Below are 22,871 nucleotides of genomic sequence, written 5' to 3'. Positions count from 1 at the left end.
GCCCAGTACAGGTGACCTATAACCTTTTGATAAAATTATAATATCATATAAATACAGTCGTGTTCAGGAGCACAGCGAGGTTCTTTTCCGCTGGTTTACTTTGAAAGAAGACTTTCTTTGATTATGAGGTTTGTTTTTTCTTTCTGTCAATAAACTTGCGACATTTTTATATCACTAACGGTGAAACTAATTTCGAAATTTAGAAAAGAAGCAAAACTTTTACATTTTTTTCTGAGACGCGCTCGGAAAAGAACAGAACCCCGACACAAAATGGCGGTAGAAGCACGGGACATCTAATCGAAGCGCATACGCGATGACGCAATCATCAAGCGCCGGAACAGCTAGCGTAATTACGTTAGCTGAGAATTAAGCTTCTGCAAACTGTGCTACTCGTGTGGTCGTGTGATGATCCAGCAGCCGGTCCGGTCCGGATTAGTTGTTCGCTTTCCTCTCATGCAGAACCCGTCATGATGTCAGAGGAGGAGGACTTATCAACAATCCTGCAGATAAAAGAGAGCCATGATGGAGACTTCACGGCACCCGACGGACCGTCACCGTGCTGGTTGTCGGTTGCGTTCTGTCTACTGCTCGCCTGCTCATATGTTGGGAGTTTATACGTGTGGAGGAGTGACCTGCCCAGGTTAGGCTGTTTTTCTGTCTGCCAACTGTCTGTCTGTCTGTCAGGTGTCTGTCTGTCTGACAGCCAGGTGATTGTGTGTGTCTCTCTTCCTTCTGTCTGTCTATGTCCGTCTTCAGGTGACTGACTCCGTGTGTCTGTTTCTGTCAGTGTCTGTCAGGTGTGTGTGTGTGTGTTTCGGTCTGTCTGTCTGTCTGTTTCCCAGGTGAGTCACCATATACTATGGAACACCAAAATGCTAAAATAAATAATTATGAAATAAGAAAAATGTTCATTTTTATTCAACAATGGTCAGTCAGGTCATGAGAATAGTTAATTTTTTTTGTGGAAAGACGTTTCGCCCTCTATCCAGAGGGCTTCATCAGTCTGAGGAGTCCCAAGTAAACCGTTTTCCCCACTAAGCAGGACACTCCTTTAGTGGACCAACCAGTTTGCTGGTGATTAGATGGTTACTGGGGGCTGTCCTGTCCCCTGTCGACTCCTCCCAGGCAGCCAACTGGCTGTGACTGCCTGGGAGGAGTCGACGGGGACAGGACATGCAAGCAGCGATTAGTTGTTTTAAAAGTTGTGACATGCATGTTTTTGGTCTGTGGAAGGAAACTGGAGTACGCAGAGCAAACCTACGCATGCACAGAAAGAACATGCAAACTCCACCCAGAAAGGTTCCCAGCCAGGATTTGAACTAGGGCAGCCTGCTTACTGAGATACAACAGCTCTACCAACTGCACCACCGTGCTGCCAGGTTATACCAGGACTATAATATTTACTGTCATTCCATCAGTCATCAACATGACTCGGTGCATTCACACCAGCCCTGTTTAATCCACTTTAATCAAACTCTAGCTCGTTTTCCTAGAAAGTCCGGTTCGTTTAGGGAGGTGTGAACGCACCATCGAACTCTGTCACGGAACAAAAAGGCGAACTCTGGCCCGGTCTAAAACCTAGGTCTCGGTTCAGTAGAAGAGAACTCCAGCGCGGTTCGAGTGCAGTGTGAATGTAAACAGACCGAGCCCCGATTCACAAGCAAGAAGTGGAGTACAGCGCAGGACAAACAAACGCATTTCTCTGACCTTATATGGAGCCGTCAGCTGCCTTGTGTGAAAAACAATATTCTCCATGGTCTTCTGTCTCATCTTCTGCTCATGCTGAGTCCATTGTTGAAAAATGACAAAATATAACTCCTATGCTAAAACTTGATGCCACTTAGTTTTTATTTTTATTTACAGAAGAAGAAGACGTGTCTTCAGAGGTTTTTGTGTCGTTTCTTTCAGTAGTTCTTGGTGCAGCGCCCCCACAGGCGAGCGGGGGAATAGGTTGGTTCAACAGGTTGACTCGACTGCACAGTGCAGTGTGAATGCAAACGCACCAGCTCAAATGTAAACAAAAGGTCATAAAAATTGGTCCCGAACTGAACCGAGTCTACTGGACTATCAGGTGTGAATGCACCCAGAAAACAACCTAAGGTCGTTTTCACACCAGATAGTCCAGTAGACTCGGTTCGGGACCAATATTCATGACATTTTGTTTACATTTGAGCTGGTGCGTTTGCATTCACACTGCACTGTGCAGTCGAGTCAACCTGTTGAACCAACCTATTCCCCCGCTCGCCTGTGGGGGCGCTGCACCAAGAACTACTGAAAGAAACGACCAAAAACCTCTGAAGACACGTCTTCTTCTTCTTCTGTAAATAAAAACAAAAACGGAGTGGCATCAAGTTTTAGCAGTTTTAGGAGTTATATTTAGTCATTTTTCAACAATGGACTCAGCATGAGCAGAAGATGAGACAGAAGACAATGGAGAATATTGTTTTTCCACACAAGGCAGCTGACGGCTCCATATAAGGTCAGAGAAATGCGTGTTTGTTTACCCTGTGGAGCGGAGTCCGGTCTGTTTACATTCACACTGCACTCGAACCGCGCTGGAGTTCTCTTCTACCGGACCGAGACCTAGGTTTTAGCCCGGGCCAGAGTTCGCCTTTTTGTTCCGTGACAGAGTTCGATGGCGCGTTCACACCTCCCTAAACGAACCGGACTTTCAAGGAAAACAAGCTAGAGTTCGATTAAGGCGGGCTAAACAGGGCTGGTGTAAATGCACCCTAAATACGTAGGTCTCAGTTCGGTTGAAGTGAACTCTGGCGGTTCAAATGCAGTGTGAATGCAAGCGGACCAGAGACCGCTCCAAAAGCAGGAAGTGGACTACAGCGCAGGGCAAACGTCAGCTGCATTGTGTGAAAAACAACATTCTCCATGGTCTTCTGCCTCATCTTCCACTCATGCTGAGTCCATTTTAGAAATTTCCATTTCCTTCAGTAGTTCTTGGTGCAGCGCCTCCGGGGGGACAGGTTAGCTTGACTGACTCAGTGCAGTGTGAACCGCTGAAAATGTTTGTGCTCCGTTTGTGCCGTTAAGATTTTCATTTGTGTTTGCTTTATATATTATATAGTCTTTTTTTCATTCTACCTTTATTTATACAGGTTAGTCCCATTGAGTCTCGAGGACTCATTTACAAGAGAGACTTGATTTTAACAAAGAATGATGACTACAGTAGACAATCATAAAGGATGCATATGTATTTATTTTTTTGCATTCATTCAGGTTCTACCATCCATCCATTACCAGCAGAAAATGTAAACAAATGTTCTGAACATTGGTCCCCAATCGAACCGAGTCTACCGGACTATCAGGTGTGAAAACGACCTAAGGCACAACTTTCAAAATTGAAGTGTTAGTTCTGACAGCACGGTGGTGCAGTTGGTAGGGCTGCTGTCTCTCAGCAAAAAGGTCACCGGATCAAATCTTGCCTGGGACCTTTCTGAGTGGAGTTTGTATGTTCTCTCTGTGCATGCATGGGTTTTCTCCAGATACTCCAGTTTCCTCCCACAGACCAAGAACATGCATGTTAGACTGGTAACTCTAAATTGTCTCTAGGTGTGAGTGAGAGAGTGAATGGTTGTTTGTCTCTATGTGTCCCTGTGATGGACTGGAAACCTGTCCAGGGTGTACCCCGCCCCTCACACAGTGATTTCTGGATATGGGTACCAGTGACCTTCGTGACCCCAAAAGGAAGAAGCGGTTAAAGATGATGGATGGATGAAATGTTTGTTCTACTTGCAACATTTTAATGGCTGACAAATAAAACAAAAATAGAAAATGAGTGTTCTTGTGCTCCCCCTGTCATTACATTACCCCACAGATTGAGAACCAGTGGTGTAAAGGGAGCCGTGCTGGCCCCAGAACAAACCATGAGCTGCTGGCTCATAAACAGCTGAACGTGTTGACTGCAGAGTGGACACAGTCCCACTGCTGGTGTGCTGATGCTGTTGTCCTCCGTCCTCAGGGATCATCCCACTGTGATAAAACGACGATTCACCAGCGTCCTAATTGTGTCAGGTCTGTCGCCTCTCTTTGTGTGGGCGTGGAGGGATGTCACAGCCGTCAGGGTAAGTTGACCCTTCTGAAATGTAAAGAACATCAACCAAACATTTGTCTCACTGGGCTCCAGTTTTTCAATGATTTGACTAAACGTTACTTACTCTCTGATAGAAACAGCATTTAGACATGACTTCATTCAGACAGTCAGGAAGAGCCACAGTAGTTTCACCATGTGTGCCATTTGTGTCAGCTCAGATAAGAAGAGACTAACTTCAGAGTAGAGAAAGACCAGTCAAACCAGCTGCTTTTCAGCTGGTCCAGTCTGAGCACACCACAGATAAACTGCCAATCAGCACATTATAGAGAATTGTCATCAACTTATCTTGTGAATCCCTAAAAGACTGTCTGATGGTTTATTCTGATTAAACTATTAGTATTACTACATTGTACGTTTTTTAGCGTTGCAGCAGATCACAAACTGGTTAGACCTCTGCAGCTATGTGCTGAGAGGAAGAGTCTCTGTTGCACATTTATTTAAAACAGACCGGACTAAATGATGATGAGGAGGAGGAGTTAGAAGGTCACATGTAGTTGTAGCACCAGATCCAAGGTCTAAAAGAGCTTAATGAGAAGTTAGACAAGAGAAATCCCAAGAGGCAAAGTCTGACAAAAGCCTTTTTTTGTTTTAGAAAATATTGTTAAAAAAAAAAAACAGACTTGTTATTGTGGACCCGGGATTGTGTCTTGTTTAGTTGGATGTAGGCCTGTCACGATAACAAATTTTGCTGGGGGGTTAATTGTCTCAGAAATTATTGTGATAAACAATAATATTGTTTAAAATTTGACATTAATTAGTAATTATTGTCAAATTTAAGAAGAAATGGTTAATTTGTTTTGAGTGTAATACCTTTTTTCAATCACCGGATGGCAGTATAAGACTGTTTGAACTGAAGGATGGCTGGTGAGGGAGCAGCGTGTCTCTTTAAGAAAAATGGGAGGGAGGACACTTGACCTGGCACGGGCTGTCTCTCTCTGGTTCTCAAAATGGTGGACACTTGGTGTTGTTTGAGCTCTTTAGCATAGCATTTTTCACACAAAGCTTTTAATAAAAAATTCAGTAAACAAGTTCTCAGCTTCTTTTTGTAGAGAAAAACAACTTTTTAGACAAAGACACGGGTTTCAACCGTGAATTTTGGAGCTTCATCAAGCCAGAGGTTTTTTCCCGAGGTCACCCTGTTAGCTTAGCTCGTAGCTTAGCTTCTCAGCTTAACTGCTTTTAACAGAGTTTAGCTTTTTGTTATCCAGTGTCTTCAGTAGAAAGAGAGAAACACGAAGAAACGATAAAGCCGATAAATGAAAATGAGGTCGATAATTTTCATTCATCGTGTGATTAATTGATTTATTGTTTATCGCAACAGACCTAGTTGGATGAATGTCTTGTCAAACCTTACTTTGGATTTGTTTAGGCATCAAAGGAGAACAAGAAAAGTTGTTTTATTTGTGTCAGTCATGGCGTCTTGAAATGTTGTAAGATTGTTGGAAAAGTCATCCAGAGTTGACCACGTTTTGTTTAGGAAATAACACAGACTGTTGTTGAGTTAATCATGCTCAACGTGATAATTTTATTGTCCTATGTGCAGAAAAGGGGAGGAGTTGAAAAGTTTGAAGGACTTCCTGTGGTGTTCTGTGGAGCACCTTGGTGATCTTTGTCTACGACTGAAGGTGCTGCAGTAAGAGTCCAGTGTGTCATGCAGGAGGTGTGATGTGTTGTTCAGGATCTGGAGCAGGTTCCTCAGCATCCTCTGCTCAGACACCTCTGTCAGAGACTGCAGCTCCACTCCCAGAACTGAACCAGCTCTCTTGATAAGTTTATCGAGTCTGTTGGCATCAGCTTTCTTCACCCTGCAGCCCAGCACACCACAGTGTAGAAGAAGATGCTGGAGACCACAGAGTGGTAAAACATCTGCAGCATGGTCCTGCAGATGTTAAAGGACCTGAGTCTCCTCAGGAGAAAAAGGCGACTCTGCTCTTTCTTGTAGAGGGTGTTTGTGTTGGCTGTCCAGTCCAGTTTATTGTCTAGTGGACCCCCGGGTACTTGTAGCAGTCCACAATGTCCATCTTAGTACTTTTGATGTTGATAGAGTTGATGGTGGGGGGGGGGGTAGTCTTCTTCCTGTCCACCTGCAGATGGAGAAGTTCAAGTATCTGGACATCTTGTTCACGACTGATTGTAGGATGGAGCAGGAGACACATTGATGCCTACTCCTCAGTACTGAGGGCGTTGCTTCGATCGGTCACGGTGAAGAAAGAGCTGAGTCGAAAGGCAAAGTTCTTGATTTACTGGTCTATGTTCCAACTCTCACCTGTGGTCATGAGGTTTGTAACATGATAGAAAGCAAGATCCTGGATGCCAGCAGCCAAAGTAATCTTCTTTTATATGGTGGCTGGACTCAGCCTTAGAGATAGGGTGAGAAACTCCGTCATCCAGAGGGAACTGGGAAGAGAGTTGCTGCTCCTTCTCATCAAAATGAGTTAGTTGAGGTGGTTCATCAGATTAGGAGGTGGTACAGGTATTCCAGGCACATCTCACTGGGAGGAGGCCCAGAACTCGCTGGAGGGATTGTGTCTACTCTGGCCTGAGAGCACCTCTGGGTCCTCCAGGAGGAGCAGGCGAGTGTTGTGGTTGGACGCAGCTGACAACAGAAGTTTTCACCACAAAATGCTTGTTGATCAGTTTGACTGGCTGCCTGCTCTTACTGCAGCATAGAAAGCAAAGTACAGCAGTACTGTAAATGTCAGCTTAACTTCTGCCTCTCTTCATTTGGAGACACAATTTGTCCTGTCCTCTTTGTGATGTAGGAAATTTTCTTTTTTGCGCTAGTACAGTACTTTACAATGTTTCAGTCAAACTGAAGCAGGACCCCATACATTTATCTGGAGCTATTGCATAAACTATTCCTAGTTGGTTATAAAAACTGCAGTGGCAGTTTTTACAGGCAGAAGCATGGCTGTTCCATGGGATCTCTGGTGTCATCGTTTGTATCTGATCTCTTCATGGAGAAAGTCAAAAAGAGAGTCCTGGACTCCTTCAAGAAAACAACACACAGTTTAGATTTGTGGAAAATACCTGGGCCAAAATCCAAGCAAAGGAAGTACTGTAGAAGCGTTCACCAAACATCAACTTTGTCGAAAACATCAAGCTCACCAGAGAGGACTATAACAAGAACAAGCTGCCTTTTTGATGAACATGGAAAGAGAGGACAGACTCAACACTGAGGTTTACAGGAAACCAACCCACACAGATCAGGACCTTCTGTTGGACTCTCACCATCCACGGGAACACAAGTCATCAGAACTTTACACTACTGAGCCGAACGTGTCCCCACGAGGACAGAAGAAACGGAAAAGAAACATAAATACATCAAAAAGGTTCTTCAAACATGGTGATAGCCTAAACTGGGCTTTTGTCAAGTCAGTGAGGAAATCTAAAGCTCACTTCCACCACATCATAGAGCTGCTGAGGTTCAGACAGGGGACAGTGTCAGGGATCCTCCTCTCAGCAGGTCAGAGTTCGTCTTCTTTAAGGCTTCCATGGGGATTTGTCTTCATGAGTGAATAAAATGGTTAACAAACATAACAACTGGACTTCTGTTTTGTAGCTGAGGACAATTTGCTACCCATCTGGGAGGCTTTCTCAGTCCAAAATTTGTCTGGAGGGTGTGGGGTTCCAGGCTTTTTTCAGGTCCCTAACATTCTGTCATCAGAACTCCACATCAACGGGCCCAACATGTCCCCGCAAGGACAGAGGAAAAGAAAAAGGAACAGAAACACGTCAAATGATTCTCCAAACGTGGATATCCCAAACTGGGCGTTTGTCAAATCAGTGAGGAAATCTAAAAAAAACACACTACAGAACAGAACAAGGAGAACAAACTAAACAATAGCTATGTTTACATGGACGTAAGTAATCGGATTAAACGGCCATTCAGAATAAAAATGTGTCATGTAAACGCCCCATTTGGATTATTCTTTGTTGAGTCAGCTCGATCCGAATGAATTTGTAATCAGAATGAGAGGGGTGATTTACGCCGATTCATAATCTGAAAGGTGCACATGTAAACACTTAATCTGTTTACTTTTTCCTATCATGAAAAACTGACCTGACTGCACATGTGCGATCTATGTCATTTCCGCCTGGCTAATGCTAATAATATTAGCATGTTGGGGAAGCAAAACTGGTCGGTGAGCGACAACATTTCTACTAGAAACTTTGAAAGAGCTCAGAATGATCTGTGTGACCTGTAGCTCAGTCAGGGAGCGCAGTAACGTCTCCACCATCATTAAAACCTGTCGCGGGTCCATTTTGGCGCTCAGGTTTGTTTACGTTCATCCCGGAAGTAGAACTTCTTCTTCTGTGTTTTTTTTAAAGGAGAGTTTACTACTCTGCACGTGTCAGTCCTTCTGTTCCTAATAAAAGCCTGCTGCATGTAAACGCTCGTCACGAACGGAGTGTGCCCATGTAAATGATATGTGTGGATTATTTAATCTGAAACATTTCAATCCAGTCAAAGAATTTTGCGCATGTAAACATAGCTAATGCCATCCCATATGTTGCTGGAGTATCTGAGGAACTTAAAGGATGTTCTCCGAACACAACATCCCTGCACATTTTAAATCCAACAGGACTCTCAGACAGAGGCTGGTCCATCCTGAGGACAGAACCCCCAAACGGAGCGGTGTGTCTGCAGGTCAGTGCAGTGAGGAATGTTCAGACCTCTACGCTGGAGAAACTAAACATCCTCTCCACAGACGCATGGCTTAACACAGAGAGCAGCTCTTCAGGACAAGACTCAGCAGTCCACCTGCATCTAAGATAAGAGACACTCTCAAGGACCTAAAGGTTCATATTTTACACCTAGAAGACGGTTTAAGAAGGAGTGAAGAAAGCCTTTACATGAAACAAGTAAAACCAACGAAGGAGGATGTCTTAGATTCCAGTTTTTCAAAACTTTCATTGCATTCATGCCGATACCGTCAGTCAGTCAGCTTCACTTTAATTCACATCTTCATGCATGGGACCAAAACATTTCTCTTTGAGCCAAGCTAACAAAGATTTAATGACCCTCAGGAGCAAGGGCAGTGAGGATATTCTGTTTGTGATTTTAGCTGCAAACACAAAGTGCCTCATGCAGTTTAATGGTGCAGTCCATTTACATCAGAAGTTGAAGTGATGTCATGTTAGAGTTGCCCACGTTAGAAAAAAGATGGACGCTTGCAGCAAAAGCCTTTGTTGTTCTTGTTCTTTCTGAATTGCCAAACAAATATGTAGTCCACTTGAAGAACATGCTGGAGGAGGATGAAAGGCGCAGAAACAGTTTGGTCCCTAACACCCGCAATAAACGAGGGACCACCGCGCCCCTATAGTAAAACACATATATTACTGGATTCCTAAACTGTTACTATGTGGACTGTAACGTTAGTAAGGTTAAGATAAACACCTTAACATTTATTTTATTTATTATTTATTTTAAATTTATTCTTCATGTGTAACATTTATCAGGAAAAATATTTTTCCAGTCGTTTTTAACCTACCCATTTTTTAAAAAGATTTATTTATTGACAATGCATCAAAGTACATTTGCCATAAATACAATATTAACAGAAAAATTAACATTAACTCCCCTCCTCCAACTGGTACTGTGCTCAAAAACCTTCACAACACCCAGACCTTTGTGATACCTTAAGTATTAAAAGAAGAAAGAAAGAAAGAAAGAGGAAGCAAATGGGAGAATCCAACCTGTTGAGAAGCTGAAGACTATGCATTCAAGTAAGAGGGTTAACTGAGGGGAGAACGAGCAGGAAAGAGCTCCATATTCTATCAAAGGTAGCAGGTTTTGTCCTTACATTGTACAACATTTTCTCTGGAGTGCAATATGATGACAGCTCATTTAACCAATGCTTTTGCGATGGCAGGTTTTCTGATTTCCATTTAAAAAATTTTTTTTTTTTCCCAGCAGTGCTGGCTAAAGTCACAAAATATATATATATTTGTATGCAGTAATATTAAGCATCTTGATACACTATCTTGCCAAAAGTATTCGCTCACCTGCCTTGACTCACATATGAGTTTAAGTGGCATCCCATTCCTAATCCATAGGGTTCAATATGACGTTGGTCCACCCTTTGCAGCTAGAACAGCTTCAACTCTTCTGTGAAGGCTGTCCACGGGTTTAGGAGTGTGTTTATGGGGATTTTTGACCATTCTTCCAGAAGCGCATTTGTGAAGTCACATGCTGCTGATGTTGGACGAGAAGGCCATGCTCTCAGTCTCTGCTCTAATTCATCCCAAAGGTGTTCTGTCGTGTTGAGGTCAGGACTCTGTGCAGGCCAGTCAAGTTCATCCACACCAGACTCTACCATCCATGTCTTTATGGACCTTTGTGCACTCTTACACAGTCATGTTGGAAGAGGAAGGGGCCAGCTCCAAACCATTCCCACAAAGTTGGGAGCATGGAATTGTCCAAAATATCTTTGTATGCTGAAGCAGTCACAGTTCCTTTCACTGGAACTAAGGGGCCAAGCCCAGCTTCTGAAAAACAACCCCGCACCTTAATCCCCCTCCAACAAACTTTACATGTGGCACAATGCGGTCAGACAAGTACCGTTCTCCTGGCAACCACCAAACCCAGAATTTCAGCTTCTATGACGTCTGACACAGTGGTTATAATGAACTTCCAAAGTCTTCTAGGCAAGGACAAGACCAGAGGATATGCAGTAATTGCCTTCAGTTATTTTACATATTTGGCACATGGCAGAGATGTTCCCATTGATGTAATCTCTGTGGGGTAAAATAGACTCTGTGGAAAATGTTAAATTGTATTTGTCTGTTTCGTAGAAATGAGAACTGTTTGGCATCTGTCCAAAATGTTTTGCCTGTCGGTGTCATCGTATTTACAACCTAGGTCTGTCTCCCACTTGTTTTTAAATGACGGTCTTTTGTAAATTAGTACATTTTTGTTCAGAATGTTGTATATAGAAGATATCAATCCTCTTGTGGAAGAGAGTCGTGTATCGAGCAGTTAATCTCTCGAGGGGGGATTCATTAGGAATATATGGGAAATAAGCGAAGTTATCTTGAAGCCAGTGTCTGATTTGGAGGAATTTAAAATGGTTGTTTTGTAACCTACCCATTTTGATGTTTATTTCAGCTATACAGTCCACAAAATTAGCATTTTCTTATTGTGGAAAAACTACCAGGAAAAATATATATTCTGGTATTTAATACAGAGGTAGAAAATGCTGGAAAATACATTTGTACATTAGAAATAAGCTCAAATGGTTAGGTTTCTCTTCCTCTGCAAAAATACTAGAAAATAAAATTTTACCAAGTATAATATTTTTGTCTCACTTGTTTAACTGGTTCTCTTTACCTACTTTTAGGACTTGTGTGAAAATCTGATGTTTTAGGTCATATTTATGCAGAAATATAGAAAATTATAAAGAGTTTTCAAACTTTCAAGCACCACTGTATCTGTACAGTCCACAAAATTAACATTTTAGGGATCCAATAATATTAACTTAAGCATTTGCATATTAAGCTGATGATTTTTAGCTTCTGTGTAGGCCTGTCATGATAACAAATTTTGCTGTGCGATTGTCTCAGAAATTATTGTGATAAGCAATAATATTGTTTGAAATTTGACAATAATTAGTAATTATTATTACATTTGAGAAGAAATGTTGGTTCATTTGTTTTGTGTGTAGTACCTTTTTTCGACCACTGGATGGCAGTATAAGACTGAACCTAAGGATGGATAGTGAGGGAGCGAGCAGCGTGTCTCTTTAAGAAAAATGAGAGGGAGGCCCCTTGACGTGACATGGGCTGTCTCTCTTCGGTTCTCAAAATGGCGGACGCACTGTGTGGTTTGAGCTCTTTAGCATAGCATTTTTCACACAAAGCTTTTAATAAAATAAAATAAAAAACAGTAAACAAGTTCTCAGCTTCTTTTTTGCAGAGAAAAACAACTTTTTACATGAAAGCACAAGTTTCAACTGAATTTTAGAGCTTCAACAAGACAGAGTTTTTTTCCCAAGGTCGGCCTGTTAGCTTAGCTTGTAGCTTAGCTGCTTTTAACAATCCAAAAATGTGATTTTGGACGGTTAAAATGGATTTTAAAGAAAAAGGGAGGGGTCAGTGAAGAACACCGGAGTTGAGCCTTTTATCATCCAGAGTCCAATAGAAAGAGACACGAAGAAACGATAAAGCCGATAAATGAAAATGAGGTTGATAATTTTCATTTATCATGCGATTAATTGATTTATTGTTTATCATGACAGGTCTACTTCTGTGTAATTTAGAAATGTGTCTTTTCCCAGTAAGTCAGTATATGTGGTAAAGCTCAGATGTCCCAGCTTTTCACCAGCCTTGAACGCAGCATTATCTCTGTGTATCTGGAGCGGTAATAATGTCTCAAAAGTCACATTCACAGACAAGCTTATCTGTGTGCACTGCTCATGTTGCCTGATCCGTCTGCTGCAGGTGAATTGTGCACGTGTATTTGACCATTTGTGTGCACAGAATATTCCAACTTGTGCAATTTGAAATGTGTCCATTTGAAAAAATTTTATACATTTGTGAATTGTGTCGTACACATTTGTAAAACTTGTTGCTTGTGTATTTTGTTGTACGTATACAAATCTTGTACACTTGTACAATCAGGCTTTTTCAGTCACGGCCCCTAAACTTTGGGACAATCTGCCCCCAACATAAGACAGACCACTTCACTTCCTGTTTTAAATCTCTTTTAAGAACACATCTGCTTTCACTGACGTTAATCACACTGTGATCTGATCTAGTGTTTTTATTGTTCTGTTGTTATGGTTTTCTTTTTATGCTTTTAATTAATTTTTTATATTTTTTCATTAAATTACTGCCAATCCTTTTATTGTTAAACACTTTGGTAACAGCTGCTGTGTTAAAATGTGCTTTATAAATAAATTTGACTTGTGACTACTTTTGAGATTAATTCATCTTCATACTTTTAAGGTTTGACTGAACTAGCTCTATATCTATATTTTCCTAACACATGAGCTATGTCAAAAACTCAGGCATGAAGATGCTTCCTTCAAAACTCCAAGGCCTTTACTATATTCTTGTAAAGACTCGTACCTCCCTGAAAGCAGACCAAATATATTCTGTGCAACTTTTCAGCCTTGATCTGTTCATCATGATGTGAAAGTTATGGAAGAGCAGCAGTAAAGCGTATGTTTAGACTTGATGCTGACGTGCTCTTGGTCTGCCAAAATGACTGGATGACTTGCATGAAAGAGGCTACATTACGTCTGTCAAACCTGCTATTTTTAAATTATTTTTGTTGTTTGTGTTTATTTTTCCTGTTTATGTGGCAGACAAACCCTTCTCTGCTGGCTCTCATGGGGATCCGGCTTGAAGGCCTTATTCCTGCTGTGGTCCTTCCTTTGCTGCTAACTATGGTAAATAACATCTTTTTTTAAATTTTATTCTGATGATGTGAATGAGCCATTACCAGGTCTAATTCTGACTCAAACTTCATGTTTGAAAGGGATCAGATCTGCTGGTACAGAACCCACATGTTTAAATATGTGCTACCCGTTTGTTGTTTCAAGTTCATCAGTAAAGTTCAGTCATCTGCATAAAGGAAAACTAGTTCCATTTGATCAAGACAACAATTTTGTCTTTTTCCTGAAAGGCACAAAGTCTGTTCAGCACACTGATGAACACAACCTCTAACACCCATAACAGTCGGGGCATGTATCCTTGTATTTGTGATTTGTAGGAGCTGCTGCTTTACACCTTAATGCACTTCACGTCCAGGTTAAGTTTATATGTGTCAGATTGGATGATTTCTATAGCAGATAAAGCCACTTTCTGTTTGGTGCCTACAGCTTGGTAAGATCATTGTGTTCATAATATTGTATGTTGTGCTGTCAATCCATGGGCCTTTATCAACCTTGTGAAATCTGTTGCAGTTTTAATGTTGCATGCATGACTTAGTCTTTTCTATTTATTTAAAAAAACATTCATCAAAGCATCTAACTTGAAGAATTGACACACATTTCCAGATAAATGGAACCCTCACATAGATGATGGGCGTAAACTGGCTCGTTTTCAAGATGTAAAGCTGACATTTTTTTACTTTGTTTAAATATAATGTGAATACTTCACAAACATCAAATTTTGTATCCAACATAACCAGTTTCCTATAGAATCTTGAAAAGTGAGTCCTAATTTGAAAGCAAGATGGTCACTGAGGAGCTCAGGGGGGATGCAAAGCTTTAATAAACAGGCTGTCAAATTGGTATGCATGCGTACAAAATATATCAAGATAAAATAAATGCTGGTGAGAAGCATAGCTCTACGTCAGTGGTGGCAGTGGGGGGTGGTTGAAGAGAAGTGGAGTGCTACGTCTGTATTGCGCGCTAGTTTAGTGCTACTTAAGTGGTGACAGTTCTCGATTGGGTGGGGTGGGGAGGTTCTGTTGACAGACCAGAGCTTCCTGCTTGAATAATGGTAGGGGAAACACCATTGTATGTATGTTTACATTGTGAGCTGGATATCTTGAAAATTAGGCAATGTGTCGACTTCCATTTTGGCGTGTGGCAGCAAATATGCATAAAAGGTGCTTATCAAAAATTGGGTTTGCTACAACCATGTTTACACCATCAGTGTAAACCAAGAGAAGAGAGGCGAAAGAGAGTGATGCCTCTATAAATGGAACGCGTCCTCTTTTCTCTCTATTTTAAGAGTGGAACCACTTCTCTGGTCTGCCAATCCATTGACACTACCCCAATGATGACATGCTTTTGCAAAAGCGTGTCAACCAAGGCAGCCCCAAATCATCCATAGCCTTCAGGAAATCGGGGCAGATCTCGTCCACCCCCATAACCCTGCTCCTGTGAAGCTTTTGAACTACCTCGGCGACCAAGAGTCTCTATCCAAGGCCTCACTGAACTCCTCCCACATCCGAGTTTTTGCCTCAGCAACAAATTGTAAATGGTAAATGGACTGTATCTAAAAAAGGTAAGTCTGGTCCTCTGGACATTCAAAAACAAACAAAAAAATTAGAAACGTTTCGTCTTTCATCCGAAAGACTTCCTCAGTCTGAGGTGCTGTATTCAGCTCAGTCTTATAAATAGCACCTTCTCAGAGTGGATCAACCAGTTTGCTGTAACCTAAACCAGCTGCTCACGTGATCAAGAAGGACCATCAGCCATTTTGGGAAATCTGAAGTCAGCCGATACTTGCACGAGAAACCGATTTTACCTTTTTTGTTTTTTTAGTTTTAACAATAATTGTGGGGAGTGGTGGCGCAGAGGTTAGAAGATGGGCCTGTGATCAGAAAGTCACAGGTTCAACTCTCGGTACCGTCAACATCAAACTGTGGGTGGAAAAGGTGAAAAACCCACACCTGCCTCCACCCTCATTCGCCCCACTCTGGGCCCCTGAGCAAGGTCCTTAACCCCCACCATCTGCTCCCTAAACAGGTCTCTCTTGAAAATGAGTTCTTGTGGCTCAATGAGACTACCTGGATAAATAAAGGCTAAATGAAAAAAGTATATTTAAAAATTGTCTGAACTTTATTTATATTTCAGAGCACTACCTCATGGCCAGTTAAAACAAGTTTGTATTGTTTCTAGGATATTGTTCAAGGGTATGTTTTTCAATAAAATAATATTGAAAAAGGAAGGTGTATTGTGACCTTACAACATCTGAAAGTGTCGCTTATAAAACAAAATCGGTATCGGCCAAAATCTGAATCGGCAGGTCAGACTTTTTAGAAATCTGTGATCGGTGTTTGGCCAAAAAACTGCAATCGGTGCACCTCTAGTGTGTATGCTAGTTAGACCTTAGGGAGGGCATCAGATACATCCTAAAATAATGAAATTTATAAAAGTAAAACTAAATAGTGAATGTTTGAAATTCATTCACACTATTGAGATAGATATTTCTTTTGTACATTTTTCGGCACGTAATTTGATCAGTAATTTATGTGGTATTTAAAAAATGTACATATAAAATGTTCAGCTAATTCAAGATATTTCTGCTATGATTTCTGGTGATTTTTGTTCAGTTTTTTATTTTTGAAACATTTAGCTTTTTCAGCCATATTTTTTCCATTGAAAAGCATGCATGTTAGGCTGATTGGTAACTCTAAATTGTCTCTAGGTGAGAGTGAGAGACTGAATGATTGTTTGTCTCGTTTGTCTCTGTGTGATCCCGGCAACCCGAAAAGGAAGAAGCGGGTAAGGATGGATGGATGGATGGATGGATGGATGGATGGATGGATGGATGGATGGAAAATGAGTTGAGCTCTGTTCACATCCTTCAAACCATTTGTGCTGTTTACATCCTTTTACTGCTTTTTTCAGCATTTGTTCTGGTTCTACTTTGTTCAGCTTCTTTTAGTTAATTTAAGCTTTTTTCAGCTTCTTTTAGTTAATTTAAGCTTTTTTCAGCTTCTTTTAGTTCATTTAAGCTTTTTTCAGCTATTTTTCTGCTCCTTTAAATTTATTTCTACTAATTTCTGTATTTTTAAAATTTCCTGCTTTTTTTCTGCTAAGTTCAGACTTTTTGCTCTTTTCAACTTCTTTCTGCTAAATTCACCTTTTTTGTGTACTTACGTATTTTTCTGCAAATTTGAGTCCCCTTTCCACTTGCTAATTGCTAATGTTTGCCTTTGTGCTTCTTTCTAATAATTTTAACATTTATTCTCTTTTCAGTCTCTTTCTGCTAATCTTAGCTTCTTTTTTCAATTACTTTGTGCTGATTTCATTTTTTTCTTGTCGTTTCAGTTTTTTGTTCTTTTTTTTGTTGTTGTTGCTAATTTCATTAGCTAACCGCTTGCAGTCTAGTTTATTTTATTTTATTGAATATTGGGTCCAGTATTTTTTTAACTAAAGGTCGGAGTCATTTTTAACATTTGAAAAGCTATTACATTTATTTTTGTTTCTTCATGATTGTTGGTGAGGTTTTAGTAGAACAATACAATCTTCACTTTGGTTGCAGATTTTAATGTCATTTATCAAATCTTTTGTCTATACTTCCAAACTGTGTGTTTGGTTCTGTGCTGTAGGTCCTTTTTCTTGGCCCACTCATGCAGATGGTCATAGATTGTCCATGGAGCTTCACAGATGGCATTCGAGTGGCATTTGGTGAGTCTGAAGTGTGTTAGACCTTTTTTTACATTGGATGATTACTTAAAATATCAGCCAGAACATGATAGTCTTTGCAAGGTTTTAGCAATGTTTTCAAGTGCATATTAGGAAACTTGGTGGGCTAGTGCGAAATTGGTCATGCGGGGATTTGAGCATGCGCAAAATTTCTGTAGAAAAGTTGGGGTGGTTTATTATCATGCTGGCAGTGTATTGTGGTTTTGGAACATGGTGGCACCAGTAACAGCTTTAGGCTGATCTATACTTCACAAGATGTTATGAACTCTGTTCTCACTGACATAGTTGCATGATGAAAATTACATTATTTGATTTGGCAGACTTTGTAAGAACTCGTACTGTGCATTTTTCCTGGTGAAAAAATGTTCTTGCAGGGGTATGCACCAAGTATTGGTCAGAACTTTGTAGGCATGTTTTTGCTGAAAAGCAGGTGAGCTACGTTGCTCTTCAACTGCTGAGGAGCATCTGGCCAAGGCTGTTGGAAAATACAGCCACCTTTACAGCAGTTCCAGAAAAACTTATAAAGATAGTGAAATAAATGCTACATAAATCAAATAAAGAACATTAAATAACTCATGGAAGGAGATAGCAGAAGTTTTGTGCACAGAAGAGACCGTGTGGAAACACTGGTGGTTCTCTGTGGCTGTTCTGACTGGGAGGGAGTATGTCTCGTCAGAGCAGCAGGTTAGGGACACATCCCCCATGTTTGCAGCATCGCCGGTCAAACAGTAGTGTTTTTTGGGGACATATTCCTCCTCTTTTTCTTCTAACATGTTCTTATCTTCCTCCTTCAACTCCTCCAGCATCAACTGAAAATAAACTTCCCATCTACGCCTTCCATGCTGTCATCATAGTGTTTCTGTGTGCGTGTGACATGGGAGGGCTTTTCAGGAGTTCTGCGCTACAGTTTCTCTGTGCTAAAATCCGTCACATCTCTAAGTCTCACAACCATGTGAGCGAGAGCTGTTTTAATATGTCTCACAAGTAACTACAGTGCCTTGCGAAAGTATTCGGCCTCCTTGAACTTTTCAACCTTTTGCCACATTTCAGGCTTCAAACATAAAGATATAAAATTTAAATTTTTTGTGAAGAATCAACAACAAGTGGGACACAATCATGAAGTGGAATGAAATTTATTGGATGTGTCAAACTTTTTTAACAAATAAAAAACTGAAAAGTGGGGCATGTAATATTATTCGGCCCCCTTTACTTTCAGAGCAGCAAACTCACTCCAGAAGTTCAGTGAGGATCTATGAATGATCCAATGTTGTCCCAAATGACTGATGATGATAAATAGAATCCACCTGTGTGTAATCAAGTCTCTGTATAAATGCACCTGCTCTGTGATAGTCTCAGGGTTCTGTTCAAAGCACAGAGAGCATCATGAAGACCAAGGAACACACCAGGCAGGTCAGAGATACTGTTGTGGAGAAGTTTAAAGCCAGATTTGGATACAAAAAAAAATTCCCAAGCTTTAAACATCCCAAGGAGCACTGTGCAAGCAATCATATTGAAATGGAAGGAGTATCAGGCCACTGCAAATCTACCAAGACCCGGCCGTCCCTCTAAACTTTCATCTCGAACAAGGAGAAGACTGATCAGAGATGCAGCCAAGAGGCCCATGATGAACTTCAGAGATCTACAGCTGAGGTGGGAGAGTCTGTCCAAAGGACAATCAGTTGTACACTGCACAAATCTGGCCTTTATGGAAGAGTGGCAAGAAGAAAGCCATTTCTCAAAGATATCCATAAAAAGTGTTGTTTAAAATTTGCCACAAGCACCTGGGAGACACACCAAACATTTGGAAGAAGGTGCTCTGGTCAGATGAAACCAAAATCGAACTGTCTGGCCACAATGCAAAACGATATGTTTGACGTAAAAGCAACACAGTTCATCACCCTGAACACACCATCCCCACTGTCAAACATGGTGGTGGCAGCATCATGGTTTGGGCCTGCTTTTCATCAGCAGGGACAGGGAAGATGGTCAGAATTGATGGGAAGATGGATGGGGCCAAATACAGGACCATTCTGGAAGAAAACCTGTTTGAGTCTGCAAGAGACCTGAGACTGGGACAGAGATTTATCTTCCAACAAGACAATGATCCAAAACATAAAGTCAAATCTACAATGGAATGGTTCACAAATAAACTGATCCGGGTGTTGGAATGGCAAAGTCAAAGTCCAGACCTGAATCCAATCGAGAATCTGTGGAAAGAGCTGAAGACTGCTGTTCACCAACGCTCTCCATCCAACCTAACTGAGCTCGAGCTGTTTTGCAGGAAGAATGGACAAGAATTTCAGTGTCTCCATGTGTAAAACTGATAGAGACAAACCCCAAGAGACTTGCAGCTGGAACTGCAGCATAAGGCGGTGCTACAAAGTATTAACGCAAGGGGGCCCAATAATATTGCACACCCCACTTTTCAATTTTTTATTTGTTAAAGTTTTGACACATCCAATAAATTTCATTCCACTTCACAATTGTGTCCCATGTGTTGTTGATTCTTCACAAAAATTTTAAATTTTATATCTTTATGTTTGAAGCCTGAAATGTGGCAAAAGGTTGAAAAGTTCAAGGGGGCCGAATACTTTCGCAAGGCACTGTAGCAGCATTTAGACACTTTCATAAAACACTTCAAACCAAGACTTGGGTGCCTTCTGGTCACCTCAATAAGATTTCTAAATGGACTGAGGTGGCATGAAGGTTGACGTCAGTCCACTGCTGCGCCTTTGCCACCAAGCGAGGTAGTAACAGAACTGTGTATTTATTGCCATATTAAAATGTAAGCGGTTTTACGGTTTAATGATGTGATGTAGTAATAGCGTATGGTCTGTATGACCACCCAATTGAAAAGCCTCAACAACAGTAAACAATCATTACCATGGAGATTGTTGGTGATGCACAGAAACAGTGCATTTGGTAAAAAAAAAAAAAAGAACTAAATTCTTCATGTTTTGAAAATGGCCGCACATTTTATATATTGCACTTCAGTTCAACTCAGGGGAATTCTGCTCCATAACTCTTTTGGTTCGATGAAGCTTTCTTCATTTCTGAAAGCTCATGTCTATGTGGAGCATGACCCATCTATGAATGGTCAGTAACAGCTAAAAGACGAACTGGTCTTTGTGTCACTGACTGTGCAGAACTATTTTCTGAAAGTGCCTCATGGTTTCTGAATTGTGTGCACTGACATAGCTTGGCCATCTAGAATATAAAGCAGAAATGGCCATGCTGGCCTCAGCTATGAGCATCATCATGACGACATCCATTCATTCATTATCTTCCACTTGTTCAGGAGTCGGGTCGCAGGGGTAGCAGCTTAAGCATGGAGGCTGCCCAGCCACCTTCCAGCTCTTCTGGAAACATCTCAAGGCATTCCCAGGCCAGCTGAGACACATGGTCTTTTCAACATATCCTGGGTATTTCCCAGAGTCTCCTTTCAGTTGGACATGCCCGTAAAACCTCCCAAGCAAGGCGTCCAGGGAGAATCCTTATCAGATGCCCAAACTACCTCAACTGACTTCTCTGAATGTGGAGGAGCAGCAGCTCTACTCCAAGTTTATCCTAGATAACTGAACTTCTCACCCTAAGGGAGAGTCCAGCCATCATGCGGAGAAAACTCATTTTCACTTACCCAAAGTTCAAGTATGGACCAACAACAATAAGGAACTCAGTGTTCCTTGCCCAAATTTGCAGGAGGGGCTCGTCGACAAGCTCCTGGTGACTGGACCTCTACTTATGGGATCTGGTTGGGCTCAGCCTGATGGAGTTACATGGGATTGCCTTCATGTGGGCCCACCACCTGCAGGAGGGGCCACATGGGTCCGGTGCATGATGCCATGGGCATTAGCCAAAGGCAGTGGCCTTGGTGCCCTGTCCCTGGTTTACCAAACCTGGTTTATGGATCATTATGACAAGGAAAAATCTAAATAACCTAGGGCAGATGTAATGCTTGTAGTGGTGACATCATGCTAGTGCAACACAATCTTCTAGCGTGTATTTGCATTCAGATGCAGTCTAAGGGATTTTTGTGCCAGGGGAGGCATATAGAGCATAATAAAGGTTCAAGAGCTTGCTTAAGGACACATAAAATCAGAGATAAAACCTGCTTTTTGGCAAGCACCAATAGCATGGCAGCATCAAAACACTCATTGGAGTCTTTTGTCACAGTCCAGTCACATTCTAAAAGTCTGGCATCCACTGTAAAGGAGTCCTCAGTTTTTTATGCCATGGAGAATTTTGTCTAAATGTAGGTACAACTGGATTTATTTTATATCGTCCATTACACTTGCACTTTGAATGTGTCAATGTCTTGTAGGAATTAAATAAATGAACAAAGGAAGTAATATATTTTGCACCTGTGTTTGTGTGAAGACCCATGTTTCTGGATGTTGTGCCTCAGCGACATGCGCTGGTTAAGGAATCAGGTGGTGGCACCATTAACAGAGGAACTGGTCTTCAGGGCTTGTATGCTGCCCATGTTGGTGCCATGTGCCGGACCTTCCACTGCCATCTTCACTTGCCCCCTTTTTTTTGGAGTGGGTGAGTAAAGCTTTCTGCAACTTAACTTTAAGTTTGGTATTTGTATTTTTCTATTCTCCATTTAACTTTATTTTTTCAATCAACACATCTGTTTGTAATGTGAACATTCTCTGTGTCTGTATTTTAAACCTTGCTAGAGTTGTTTTGTTATTACTTGAGTTGTTGCATGACTAAAAGACAATAGAAAAAAAAACTACATTCATATTCAGTGCACTTTATTTATATAGTGCCAATTCATAACAAACATTATCTAAGAGCACTGTACAAAAGCATTCACTTTAATTATAAAATGGTACTAAGTACAAATTATCTAAGCAGGGCAGCAGATTGGGTCAAATCTCCACTACGTTACAACCTCCCACCCTGAGCAGCCCACAGGTGCCAGTGAAAAGCAAATTTAACTGGAAGAAATCTACAGGGGTATCAGGCTCACGATAGGCAGCCATCTGTCTCAACTGGCTGGGGAAAGAGAAGACAGGAAAGCAATAGAGGCAAAAACAGTATGGCTGGTCCAGGTGTGTTTAACACATTCTAATGATATTAATAATTGCAAATACAAATATGGGGAGTAGAACGAGTGAAGACAGCAGCAGAGTGAGGAAATTTGGTCAGTTTATCCTCCAGCAGTCTAAGCCTATAGCAGAATAACTAAGGGATAGCTCCAAAAACCCAAGCCAACCCTAATTATAGGATTTATCAAAAAGGAAATACTTTGGCCTAATCTTAAAAGTAGTCAATGTGTCGGCCTCACGGACAGAAACTGGAAGTTGGTTCCACAAGAGGGGAGCCTGATAACTCTGCCTCCTATTCGACATTTGGAAACTCTAGGAACCACAAGTAAGCCTGCAGTCTGAGAGTGAAGTACACTGTTGGGAAAATATGGAACAATAAGATCTGTAATATAAGATGGAGCTAAGTTGTTGAGAGCTTTGTAGATTAGAAGTATGATTTTTGAATTCTGTTCCGAATTTGACAGGGAGCCAATGGAGAGAAGCTAAAACTGGAAAAACGTGGTCTCTCCTTTTAACTTTCATCAGAACTCTAGCAGCAGCATTTTAGGTTAAATTAGTTTTTTGGACACCCAGATAATAAACAATTGCTATAGTCTA

The 22,871-nt window shown here is 41.2% G+C and overlaps 1 protein-coding gene across 1 annotated transcript in view; it reads left to right on the top strand.

The window, feature by feature from the left end:
* Nucleotides 1-408: 408 nt before the first annotated feature.
* The window catches only part of rce1a (Ras converting CAAX endopeptidase 1a), a 37,756-nt gene continuing 15,293 nt past the window's right edge, over nucleotides 409-22,871 (top strand). The window contains exons 1-5 of the mRNA XM_037682320.1: nucleotides 409-640; nucleotides 3,974-4,076; nucleotides 13,417-13,500; nucleotides 17,121-17,199; nucleotides 21,595-21,762. Of these exons, the coding sequence (XP_037538248.1) occupies nucleotides 468-640; nucleotides 3,974-4,076; nucleotides 13,417-13,500; nucleotides 17,121-17,199; nucleotides 21,595-21,762 (607 nt within the window). The 5' untranslated portion in view covers nucleotides 409-467. The remainder of the gene's footprint in view (nucleotides 641-3,973; nucleotides 4,077-13,416; nucleotides 13,501-17,120; nucleotides 17,200-21,594; nucleotides 21,763-22,871) is intronic.

This window comes from Nematolebias whitei, chromosome 1 (genome assembly GCF_014905685.2).
Source record: "Nematolebias whitei isolate Nwh7 chromosome 1, NemWhi1, whole genome shotgun sequence".
Taxonomy (NCBI): domain Eukaryota; kingdom Metazoa; phylum Chordata; class Actinopteri; order Cyprinodontiformes; family Rivulidae; genus Nematolebias; species Nematolebias whitei.
Note: the sequence above shows the minus strand (reverse complement) of the source record. Positions and strands in the feature narration are given on the sequence as shown.